General features: G+C 38.6%; 1 protein-coding gene across 9 annotated transcripts in view; it reads right to left on the bottom strand.

The window, feature by feature from the left end:
* Window positions 1-13,562, bottom strand: part of Jmjd1c (jumonji domain containing 1C) — a 166,355-nt gene that overhangs the window by 39,951 nt on the left and 112,842 nt on the right. For 8 of the 9 annotated variants that reach the window (XM_034524362.2, XM_076917025.1, XM_076917019.1 and 5 more), the window contains 4 exons: window positions 3,686-3,791; window positions 1,516-1,640; window positions 440-583; window positions 152-344 (listed from right to left, as the gene is read on the bottom strand). In XM_034524362.2, the coding sequence (XP_034380253.1) occupies window positions 152-344; window positions 440-583; window positions 1,516-1,640; window positions 3,686-3,692 (469 nt within the window). In that variant the 5' untranslated portion in view covers window positions 3,693-3,791. Of the gene's footprint in view, window positions 1-151; window positions 345-435; window positions 584-1,515; window positions 1,641-3,685; window positions 3,792-13,562 lie in introns of all 9 variants that reach the window. The other variant, XM_076917022.1, reaches the window with a different exon arrangement.

Below are 13,562 nucleotides of genomic sequence, written 5' to 3'. Positions count from 1 at the left end.
ACACATGACACATGCCTTTAATGCCATCACTTAGCACACAGATCTCTCTGACTCTGACACTAGCCAGCCAGTGAGCTCCAGGATAGCAAGGGGTGTGTGGTGAGACTGACCATCTCTCTCTCAAAAGCAACTTTTAAAAAGTGGGTCCTACCTCCTCGTGATACGTAATCATATTTATCTTCCTTCATCTTCTCTTCATCAGGGACACTACTATCTGAGCCCTTCCTCTTATTGGGTCGAACACTTCTTAGTTGCTGTTGCTGGTGTGTGTTCTGTTTTGGTACAGCAGCTTGAGAGTTCATTGCTGGCCTGGGACTATTTGCTTGAGCACGTGTATAATGACTCTAAAAATAAATCAACAATGATTATATTACTATTTGATTTTGAATAGCCTGAGGAAAAGTATTTTATTAAAATGCATTACTAATAACATACATACGTGAACACTGCTGATATTTTGACTGGCACGAGACCTGCGTCGTGATGTAATGCCAATATTTTCACCTTTTAACAAAGAGTGAACGACATCATCTAGAAAGGTCATTTGAACCATAGAAGGATCGACATTCTGTGGTTCTAGTACCTAATCCATGACATAAAACAAACATTAAATCTAACAAACTGACCAGTATAACATTAGTACAATTTCTTTACTCAGTTAAACTATTTACAAATCAGTCTGGGAATTCAAATGTATACAATACCACCTGCTTACATAACCAATTTTAATTACAAAAGACAAAAATTACCTTTTCCCTTTTGCATTCAGCGTAATTCTTAAAAGAGAACCTTATTAATTAAAAATTATGTGAGAACTATGTTTGTTTTTTAAAGTGTTCAGTAATAAAAGGAAATGACCTGGGAGGTATATATTATTGGAGACAAGAAAAAAAATCTCAAGTTGTAAGAAAGCTAAGTTTTAATCAGGGGGGAAAGGCTGATCAATTAGGAACTGCGTCTTGTGTGTGTACTGGGATAAATGTGACATCACTATCACTTCTTGAGCTAAAGTGGCCTCAATGTAACACCACATACATTTAAACTTACTAGGTTTATTTAGAAACCTGTATAGCCAGAGAGATGGTTCAGCGGGTAAAGGCGCTAACTCTCAAGCCTGCAGATGCAATCCCCAGGACCCACATCCTGAAGTGAGACCTAAAACTGGTCCTAGGACCTCCATGGGTGTACTGTGATAGTCACACCTATAAATATGCATATATGTACACACACAAAAAAAATTAGTAAAATATAATATTGTCAGGTGGCAGATCTCTGTGAATTCAAGACCAACCTGGTCTACAAAGTGAGTTCTAGGACAGCCAGGACTGTTATATAAAGAAAACTAGTCTTGGGAATGCAGGAAAGACCTATGTTTGCCTTGTGAAAATATCCTTTTCGAAGGATTACTTGAGAGGCTAGGGCTGGGAGTAAACATGCACTCAGCACATGGAAGGCGTGCTTAGTCTGTGCAAAGCCCTGGGTTTGAGCCCCAGCACCACAACTCTAACTATTTACCTGATCATTCATAACGACCATGGTGCGGGTGAGGAGATCATGATGAGTAATTACGCCAGTAAACCACTGGGTGGCAGAATCTTGTCTATAGACTCTCACTCTGTATCCATTTAACGAATAAGGACCTTAAAAAACAAACAAAACAAACAAAAAAAAAAAAGAAAGAAAAGAAAAGAAAAACAAAGACAAAAGAAAAAAGAAAACAAAACACAAGGGATATCTTAAATGAAGACATTTCCCATTTAGGAATACTTAGGAATTACCTTTTAAAAGCAACAAAGCTCTGTGACAGATGAGAAATACACAACGTCGGTTTTAAAAATGTCTTAGAGGAAAAGTATCTTAGCTCAGAATGCAAATTATTATAGACACCGCAACAAATAGAGTATTTTTGCAATAATATATAAGGAAAAGAACAGGACACAATGTAAAGCCACAGTGTTCTCAAACATGTTACACAAGTAAAACTAGTTAAAAGTCTGGGAAAATGAGATCATGTCTGAAATGAGAAAGTAATCTATAATTTGGTTTATGGGACAGGAAGGAGGAGCTAAGTCTGGAAGCACAACCACCTTATAACCCACAATGAACAAAATCTGAAGTGAGCCTCATATATTTTTGCCAAAGATAGAAAGAAATTATTAATACTTTAAATTTTTCTTCCCTAAGGATATAAATAAATAAATAAAAATTAAAAAAAAAGAAAAATAGATGCCGGGCAGTGGTGGCGCACGCCTTTAATCGCAGCACTTGGGAGGCAGAGGCAGGCGGATTTCTGAGTTCGAGGCCAGCCTGGTCTACCGAGTGAGTTCCAGGACAGCCAAGGCTATACAGAGAAACCCTGTCTCAAAAAACCAAAATAGTGTGACTATGTCACCAAATTCTACCCAAAGTGTGGGGGGAAAGTAAAGCTGAACACATTACAACATCTAACCACAGTCAACAGTTTTTTGGATCTCTGTACTTAAAGATAGTAGCTTTATTTAAAAATTAAAAAAAAAAAATTGGGGCTGGAAAGATGGCTCAGTGGTTAAGAGCACTGACTGCTCTTCCAAGGGTCCTGAGTTCAATTCCCAGCAATTATATAGTGGCTTACAGCCATTTGTAATGGGATCTGTGTGTCTGAAAACAGCTACAATATACTCATATACATAAAATAAATAAATCTTTTAAAAAATTGTATATAATAAGGTGATGACTTCTAGACAGGAAAGGATTCTGAGGTTTGATAGTTGAGTAGGATAAAGTTGCAGGAAGTCCAATTTATATATTTGTTTGTTTGTTTATTATGTTTGAAAGTCTCTATGACTAAAGCTTCAAGAATACTTCACTAAGAATTAATACCCAGATGATTTGCTGTTGTACGGTAGCATATAAAACAGAAGTTACATCTTCAAGATCACTACTTACTAATACTTTTATTAGTAAAAGTAAAACTGTATAGTTTTATTTCATTTTTGGTTTTTGAGACAGGGTCTCACTGTATAGTGCTGGCTATCCTGGAACTCAGTTTGTAAGACCAGTCTGGACTGAAACTCATTCTGAAGTGATGGAATTAAAAACTGGCGTGAATTTCAAAGACTGAGATAAATATGGAAATGTAACAAAATTGCATTCTTTGCAGTCAACAGCATATCAACAATTTAAGTCATATGTCTTAGTTTCAATTCAACGTCACAAAAACCTTCTATTTTCCACATGCTTTTACTGCTATTAAAACAAATTACTTGGAATTATAAAGCTGGTCTGATTTGAAAATCACATGTTCTAGCAGCCCTGTAACTAAGTAAACAAAGAAAACAGCACTGAAGCTCATGTCTGGTCACTGCTGTGGAAGCACAGGGACACTGACTGGACATCAGCTGCCGCTTCCAAGGACATCAGTTGTGACTGTGGGCAACCCTCCACTGCAAACAATGCTGCTTTTTCCAGGAAGAACCTACCTTGAACAATCTACAGTATGGAAATTTCTCTATCAACAAAACAACCATGACGTTATAATTCCATGTACAATAAATCAGTGAAATTATAAATTTTATCAAAGTGTTTATTTATACTTTGCCAATTATTTTCTGGCAGACTACTATTAATAAACTATTGCATAAAACTGAGCAATCAAAAAAAAGGTGGCTTAGTTTCAGAAAATGATGTGGAACTTCAAAATAAATACCTTGCATAAAAATCTCCTGAACCTTCTGTTCCTTTACCCAGACTTTCACTTCCGCATGCAGCTGTGGGTTGTCCCTGAGTACGGGCTTTAGGCTGTCTATGTCGTCCTAAAATCATAAACAAAAAGAGAAGGCCTCATCACACTTTGGTAACAATAGTGCTATAACTTAACTGTTTTTCTACAGTCCTTAATATAAAAGAATGAACTCAGAAATTAGTTTTCTTAGCAACTATAATATAGAATAGGAAATTATTCAGTAGTGAGATTTGATCCTTGACAACTACTATCATTCAAAAGTGACACCAAACAACAAAATTTGGTTTTGTAATATCTTTACTAAGACTGTCTGAATTTGTGTTAGTCAGTCCCCCCTCATCTGTAAGGCAGTTACTAAATCTGCCAGTTGCCTTAATAGGCTATTATAAGGCTTTATAAAGTAATGATACTATTTTTTCCTAAATCATTCAATTGTTACAGTAATGTTGGTGTGCACATGCAATTCCAATACCATGAGGAGGCAAAAGGTTAAAAAGTTTAAAGCTAGCCAGACCTACCTAAGAGAGAGCCAGTCAGAAACAAGTGCCAGGTACAGTGAACACCTTCAATTTTAGCACTTAAGAGGCTGATGCAGGAAGATAGCTCCAAGAGCCAAGCCAATCTGGTCTCTCTAGTGAGCATGAGGAAAGGCCAGAAAGGAGAGCTGGAGCTGGCCCGGCAGTTAAAGACACTTGCTGCTGCTCATAGAGAAATCCAGGTTTGACTCCCAGCACCAACACAGCAGCTTACAACCACCTGTAACTCCAGTGCCAGGGAATCAAAGACCTCTTTCTTCTGAGCATAAGGCCTGACAGGCAGACAGGCAGACATACACACATACACCCCACATAATACTTTTAAAAACCTACAACACTTTTCATACCTTTAAAAACATGAACTATAATTACCTATACAAAAAGTTTTTTTGCCAATGTAATATATATTTAATTTTTCCAAAAGCAAGTCACTCAGGTACCGAAGGAACGGCACTCTTGATTACCACTCCTGTTCTACAAGCTACATTCTGTGTAATGTCAGTTATAACCCCTAGCAAATGACAAAGTTCAATTTGGCAATATTTCCTTTGCTAGGAAGTATAGAAGTTCCTGTTGTCGCCTTGACAGATGACTTAGCTGGAGTGGCCTCTAGGCATCCCTGGGGACAATAATCTTAACTGCAGTAGTACATATGGGAGGGAAATCTGCCCTGTGGGTGGCACCATACAATGTGGGGATCTTGGAGTGTTTAGGTGGAGAAAGTGAATGGAGGAGGAACATGCATCCATTGTTCACTACTCCTGATTGGCAGTGCAATAGGAGCAGCTTTGACTTTGGCTTCCTTGCCACAAAGTATTAGCAAGAATAATCCTCTTTCCTCTTAAATTAGTTTTACTGGGGTATTATTATATCACAGCAACAGGAAAGGGACAAGACAGAAACAGAGAATCTGGAAGCAGGGCTGTGAATGTATCAAATCACAGTGGTAGAGTGTTTCCTAGCTTGGCAATCTCAGGCCTATTGTGGTTGCTCACCATTCACTCCAGATACTGAGGATGCGCAGTCGAGAGAGACTGCGTGGAGTTCTAAAACAGCCTGGTTTACAAGCCTGGGACTGAGAGCTTGAGCAAAAACAAACAAACAAACAAACAAACACACAAACAACAAAAAACTAGTATCTATCCAGGGTACTGGCTCACAGACACTCAGCTCTCTGAGTTCAAGGACTCTGTGAGATGTTGCTCACTCAGCACGACCGTTCCTTGAAATTATATTTAATTGCCTACATTGTACAAAGTAAACTCAAATTCTATGAAACAACTACTTCCAATTGTGTGTGTGTGTGTGTTGTGTTGCACATATGTGTCTGTTGCCTGCAGATGCCAGAGGGAGCTTTGGGTCACTTATGACTAGAAACACAGAAGGTTGTGAGCTGCCATGCAGATGCTGGGAACGAAGTCCAGGTGCTCTGAAACAGCAGCCAGCACTCTTAATTGCCAGCCCTGCTTCTTATTTTTAGTAGGAGATTTTTATATATATACAACATACATATTACTGAAGAAACTGTGCTCATCTTGTTATTCTTTTTTGTATTTACTTTTTAAACTTTGCTACTATTCAAGTATATGACAAACTAATTGTCTAAAACTCCTGTTACTATAAACTTCATTTAAAGTGAAAAAGGATTAAACTACAGTATTTTTTCAATGAATATCTTGAATTCTCTTATTTAACTTTGACATTCTGGCTTGGAAAAGCAATTTTGACCTAAAAGCTGTCTCTGAATTGACAGAAGAACAATCATAGTGTTTGTTCGATGGAATTCCAGTCATGATCAATGCTTCAAAGCTAGTAATGTGTGCAGAACAACATAAGCACCAGCAGCACTACCTTAAACTCTACTTGTATACTGAGAACATTCCCATTCTCAGTATATGGATACTGGGAGGATGCTGGGAGGAGCAGGGGACATGGCATAACACAAAACCAAACATTAAGCTCAATGGAAAAGGGAAAAGGCAGATTTCTTATCATAATGAAATGAAACCGTTAACAACTAAACAAAAAGATGATAATAATAGTGCAAATGCATTAATATAATTTACTATCATAGGCCAGAATTTTTGAGTAGAAAATATTTCTTCAAAGCAAAGCTCCTTTAACTGGCTTTTAAAAACATTTGTCTTGCCAGACATGGTCACACACCCAGTTATCCAGCACTTGAGAGACAGAGGCAGGTGGATCTGTCTACAGTGAGTTCCAAATCAGCCAAAGCCAGGCCCTAACCCAAACACTAAGCAAACAAACAATGACAACAAAAATCACCATCAACCCAATGTATTTTGCCTGAAAAGATAACAAACGTATTCTTTTTCTTTATTATTTTTCCAACTAGAAAAGTTAATGCAACACTTAGAATTAGTTACTAAATCAAAGCCTTGTTAGCAGAGTTTACTTGATCATAGGACTTTTATCCAACAGGTACTTGCTAAAACTCTTGCCTGTACTATGGCAATTAACCCTCAATATACCACTATAGCACTGAACACTGTCTCCATTTTACACATGACAAAGCTAAGGCACACAGAATGAGAAGGTTTGCCAGCAGTGATGTCTTTATACATAATAAATTTTATGTACATACATACAAACATACACACAAAATATAAAACACACATGTATTTAAGAGGCAACCAAGTTACGTTGTTTTAAACATTTTATGTATGTGTATGCCCACGTGGATGTCAGAGGACAGCCTGAAGGAGTGAGCTCTCTATCATGAGATGGGGCCAGGGACTCAAACTCATGTTATCAACCATAGTGGCAAACCCTTTATCACCTTTAATCTCAACACAATGTAAAAAATAACCTCTTAAATAGTGAGTAACTAATGGCACAAATTGACTTTCAGTCTTTATAGATTGCCATTTTGACACTTTATGCAGTAAAAAAAAAAAAATAATAACTTTAAAAAACGTTCTAAAAATCAAAAGTACCAGAGAGACAGACTGGCAGTTGTAAAAGTGTTTGCTATCAAGCCTAGCAAACTGAATCCACATGGCAGAAGGAGAGGCATGGGAGTGTGTGGCCCAAGCTATAACAAAGGATAATCTCAGAGGGTGGGAATAAGGATTAAGTCTAGGGCCTCATGCAGCTAAGTATGTTTTAAGATTGAACACCACTCCAGCCAGTTAATCTCAGTTGATCCTAGCAATAACTATGATGATTATCTTCTCTACTAAACAGAAAATCACAAACTAAGTGCTCTTCTCCAAAGTGTCCAGTGGGAAAGCAAATAAATAAGCAGGAGTCATATCAAGGCCCTTTTTACCTTTCTTCAATAATTCATGTACTCATAGAATCAAATGTGTGAAACTCTGCTGTTTTCAATAGCTTATTAGTGACATAGTCTCATAAAATGAGGGAAATTCTAAGTTACTAATTTATAAATAAAATTAAAATTTATCAAACATAATTTACCATAATTCTCAAAAAAAAAAATTTAGAAAAACAACAATAGCTGTTTGTTTCCCTGTTCAATGATGTCTTCTTCCAAGATAGCCGAGTGCAATGCAGTGTGATGCAAGAGGCAGAGATCTCTGTAAACTGGAGGCCAGCCTACCCTACACAGAAAGTTTTAGACTAGTCAAGGCTATATAGCAAGACCTTGTTTTGAAAATAAAAAAGAGGGGCAAGAAGTAAAAATAACCCACAGGGATTTTTGTTTGAGATAATTTTCAAAATGAAATCCTTTGATAAGAAAAATGTAAAGAACTGTAATACTCCTACATTTTGAGAATTTGCAGTATCATTAGGAATAAAGACCTTCTCTATCCTAGGTTACTAGAGTAAACCATACTATTTAAAACAATCAAATAACAAAGCCAAGCCAGGAGTGATGGAGCAGATTTTAATCCCAGCACTCTGGGAGCCAGAGGCAGGTGGATCTCCATAAGTGTAGTTCCACTCTGGTCTCCATAGTGAGTTCTAGGATAGTCAGAGCTACACAAAAGAGAGACCCTGTCTTAAAATAAATAAATAAATAAAATAAACAAACAAAAAAGCTCTTAACAAATGTTTCCTTCTAAATTGACACAATTCTTTTTGATGTCTTAAATAATACTTGTGAAGGTTTTAAAAAAATTAGAAAGCAATGAAGGAAATTTACTTTCAAGCCATTTTTTGACATGGAGTGCACAGAGCTGAGTCACCAGCTTACAACATCTGCTAAGCACAATTTACTATCTGTAGCTTCCTCAAACTAGGCCGAGAACCTCTTGAATGCTTTTTAAGGTCAAAACTGAAATATTCAAGAACACCTTGGGCTTAAAAGAAAAACAAAACAAAACAAAACAAAAAAGCAGGACAGGGGAGTTCAACCTCAGTAGTCTTCCAAAGCTTCCTGGGTATATAAACTAACAGAGAGTGATATTAGGCTAGGTTATATATATCAAGTTGACTAGAGTCATCTGAAAGGAGAAAGCCTCAGCTGAAAATGCCCCCATAAAATCAGGCTGCAGCTAATCCTGTAGGACATTTTCTAAATTAGGGATTGATGGGGGGTGGGGAGGCCCTCAGCCCATTGTGGGTGGGGCCATCCCAGGGCTGAAGGTCCTGGATTCTAAAGAAATCAGGCTGAGCAAGCCATGGGGAAGTAAGACCTCAGCACCTCTCTGTGGTCTCTGCATCAGCTTCTGCCTCCAGGTTCCAGCCCTGCTTGAGTTCCTGTCCTGACTTCCTTTCATGATGGACAGTAATGTGGACTTGTGAGCCAAATAACCCCATTCCTCCCCAAGTCTCTTTGGTCCTGGTATTTTGTTGCAGCAGCAGAAAGCATAACTAAGGCAGAGAGTATATACATAAAGTTCCAATAATGACTTTCTGATTCTTTTTTTTTTTTTTTTGGGGGGGGGGGGTTTCGAGACAGGGTTTCTCTGTTAGCCTCGGCTGTCCTGGAACTCATTGTGTAGACCAGGTTGGCCTCGAACTCAGAAATCCACCTGCCTCTGCCTCCCAAGTGCTGGGATTAAAGGCATGTGCCACCACTGCCCGGCAACTTTCTGATTCTTACAGAACTGATCTCAAGGTTCTACTCTAGTTTTTATATGAAATGAACATTCAATTAAAATGTGTTTATATAACTTCTAAATTAATCCTATACTACAGATTTCTGAGCTATGCTTCACTTTTATTCATACATGTATGGTAAGGATAGACATATATACATACACCTGAGAGCTGCTGTATCATTCAATCCTCTTCTCTTAAGAATAAAGAGGGGGTTGGATGCTGAAGGGATAGCTTAGCAGTTATAAGTATTGGCTGGTCCTGAGTTTAATTCCCAGCACCTACATGGTAACTCATAATTGCGCATAACTCCAGGTTCACAGAATCTAGAGCCTTCTGGCCTGCGTGAATATTAGGTGTTCATGTGGTACGTACACATGTACACATGCAGGCAAAATACTTATACAGGTAATATAAAAAGTCATCTTTAAAAGAAATCTAGTTCAAATTGGATTGACTCCTGGGGTTAGTCATATTTGAACTCAGGACCTCTAGGAGAACTTTGATGATACACATACATACATCTGCAAATATATGAGATATGTATTATTATGAAAATAGTAATGAAAGTCTGCACACACCTCTAACCACAGTACTTAGGAGGTGCAGGATGAGTAAGACACATTGGGCTAAACACCACACACACACACACACACACACACACACACACACACACACACAGGGGAGGGGGGTGGGAAGGAAGGGAGAAAGGGGAGGGAGGATGGAAAGAGAGAACACAGGAACAAATGGGGAATGGGCAACCTAAAATTGCTTTTGTGGTAATATAAAATACTTTAATAAAGGATGGCAGTGTGCATGGTGTACTTGACAATGATACCCAACCCTTATTTTCTACTGTGAAAGTGACGTTTAATATGGGTAAGAGGAGTGAGGCATGGTGCTGTATACCTTTACTCCCAGCACTAGGAACACAAGGCAGGCAAATATCACTCACTGTGAGCTTTGAGGCCAGCTAGCATGGTCTACAGTGAATTCCAGGCCAGACAATGAGACCCTGTCTTGTTGTTTGTTTGTTTAAGATGTGGGGAGTGTGAAAGTAGAGGACTAAACCTTGGTAAAATGCTTGCTACCATTTCCAAGGAAGAAAGGGTATTTGGGCTCAGGATGTATGTACCTTAGTGGTAGAGCGCACACATGCTAGCACTTAAATGGACATGTATCCGTTCAGTCTCTAGCACAGAGGAAAACTCATTTTCTAACAACACTTAGTTTTTAAATTTACTCAAACTATAAAAATTTTATAAATATGTGAGTTACATATGACTATGTTACTAAATATAATTTAAGCTTTTACAGATACTCATAGGAGTAATTATTATTACTATGTTAGGATGCAATCATAATTCAAGTAGTACCTTACTTTTTAACTTTCTTTTCTCAACCTCTTCTGCTCTTAAGTCTGCAAATCTGCCACTTTTAAAAAAACATTCTCCTTTGACTTCTTCTTTTTTTTTTTTTTTTTTTTTTGGTTTTGGTTTTTCGAGACAGGGTTTCCTGTATAGCCCTGTCTGTCCCCGAACTCAGAAATCCGCCTGCCTCTGCCTCCCAAGTGCTGGGATTAAAGGCATGCGCCACCACCGCCCGTGCGTGGGAGGAGGCTGGCAGAAGCGGGCGGGATTCGAACACGCACAAAGAGAGACCAGCGCCCTCTGCAGGCGGACGCCTTAAGGGCTGAGCCACCGCTGGTTCGGTTCCTTTGACTTCTTATATTCCACTGTACAGGAGACTTGAGTTAGACAGTTTGTCTAATTATGTTTGAAATGGCCTCTCTGCCTGTGGTATTAAATTTACTATTGATGTATTTTATCCTACAGGATTTTGAAACCTAGTGATAACTGATTACTATGTCAGGAGCTGAGAACACATATGAGACAGCATTCCTGCCAAGAACATTCTAAGTCCAGAGGAAGAGACATAATGCAAAAAATTTCATTTAGGATACAGAATTCACACATGCTTTAGTGGGGATGACAAGAGAGCTAGTTAGGTGCAACAAGAAAAGTTACCACTGAAGAGAAAATTGTCCTTTTGTAAACTGAAAAAAAAAAGTGAGTTGAGTTAATCTTAAAAAAATACAAAAGGTACTTGATAAGTAGAGGAGATGAGGGGAAAAGCTTTCCAAATGAATCATACATGCAAACTCAGAAGGATCAAACAATGAGGTATTCTGAGGACTCTTAAGGACATAGCAAGTATGGATTAAATGCAGAGAAGGAGCTCTTTAAACAGTGTAGCCAACTGTAGGTGAGACAACAGCAGCAACAGGAGGAGACAGGCGGATACATAAGGGAAGACAGGAACCTAAAACATCCCCAGGACGTAATCTGAACAAGAAATGATGACTGTGCCATTACAAGGAATTTACCAGAATCAAAAATAAAAACACAATGCTGAAATCATCATGCTAGACAGTTTAATATCGTTTTCAGTTTAATATCGTTTTTGTCACTGCAATGGTACAGACCAGCCATGTCCAGCCCAGGCCCTCTCCCCATCACAGACTGTTCACAATAATGCCACCAGGACTTCACAGTGCTCCAATTACAGGGCTGCACCACCACCCAGTAGGCACCCTCTCAATTTCTTTCTTTTTCTTTATGTTTTGTGGAGGGGGCGGGGTGATTTCTTTGAGACAGAGTTTCTCTGTGTAGCCCTGGCTGTCCTGGAACTCTGTAGACGAGGCTGGCTCAAACTCACAGAGATCTGCCTGCTTCTGCCTCAGAGTGCTGGGATTAAAGGTACAGACCCCATCCTCTCAATTCTAATGGCTCTAAAATCACTCTATTTTTCATTTTGTCTTAGAAGTTATTAAAATGTTTATTATGAGATAGTTTGCTTATTGTTTTCATTCCCATACCTCCTGTAAAACTTAAGCTCTACGAGGACAGGAATTTATCTTTGAAGTACTCAGAATATATAAATGGCGAAAAAACAATTATCTAATAGTAGACATGAGATTTTGTATGGAATTTTATTCGAAACACAGAAAAAAAAAAAAAAACTTGAAACCTGACACCATTTAGGGTGAGCTGTAAATTAGTAAGAAACCAAATTGGAAAGCCACTTAATATTAAAACTACAACAGAGGAGAAACTGACTAATGCAAATAATGAGAGATTAGCTATTTTATTTATTATTTGCATGTGTACTCATATAAAAAGACACAGATGAAATGTAGCACATGGGACTTCCTTTATAACAACACAACAAGTGGAAGACCAGACATAAAGACTGTAAGAGCCAGAGGAACCAGAAGTTGGGTTTGAGACTGTATCTCCTAGAGATGTCACAGAGGCTACACCCATGAAGACTCATCAAGATGACAACCTAAACAAGACCTAAACAATGACAACACCAGGAGAACACGCTACCAGGAAATGAGCAAATTCACGGGGCCCTAGCATGAACTATATGGACAACTATGGAATGCTGAGTGGGGAAAACGGTTTTCTGGGAAGCACCTCCCAGTTGGTTATCCAACAACTAGTTAGCCCAGAAATCATATGCTTACAAGTAACATTAGATAGACTAAACCGGTTGTGTTTATTTATTTTAGAATGTTTGTAGGTGTGTATGTATGTATATAAAAGAAAACGAGGTCATAGATTTTGGAGTGGGTGGGATGGTAATATGGGAGGGACTGGAGAGAGAAAAAGGAAAGGAGAATTACGGCAATACATCAAAATTAAAAAAAAAAAAAAAAAATGCTAAAATTGCAGTCCAGGGGCTTGGAGGATCATATAGGTTCAAGACTAGCTTTAGCATGCAGTTAATTAAAAAGATACTCTAGGGATACATAATACTTGATCTCAATGAATTAGCAAAACCGTGTGTGGGGGGGGGGAGGGGGAGGGGAGAGGGAGAGGAAGAGGAAGAGGGGGAGGGGGGAGGGGGAGGAGGGAGAGAGGGAGAGAGGGAGAGAGGGAGAGAGGGAGAGAGGGAGAGAGGGAGAGAGGGAGAGAGGGAGACGGAGCACACTGGAAGGGTACTCATTCCCATTAACAACCCGGAGTTTGTTTCCCAATACCAAATGATGCTCATGACCATCTGCTAACTCCTGTTCCAGAAAACCTAAAGCCTTCTGACCTTCAAAGGCACCAGGCACATATGGCATACATACACACATGCAGGAAAAACACGCAAAGTAAAAAGTAAAATTAAATCTTAAAATCTTTAAAACCAAGGATGACTACAAATGAAACAATATTGGTCATGAAATGATTCACTGTTGGGAGCTGAATTTACTATTTTTTGGG

Source organism: Arvicanthis niloticus, chromosome 20 (assembly GCF_011762505.2).
Source record: "Arvicanthis niloticus isolate mArvNil1 chromosome 20, mArvNil1.pat.X, whole genome shotgun sequence".
Lineage (NCBI taxonomy): Eukaryota > Metazoa > Chordata > Mammalia > Rodentia > Muridae > Arvicanthis > Arvicanthis niloticus.
This window is presented reverse-complemented; position numbering and strand designations above follow the sequence as displayed.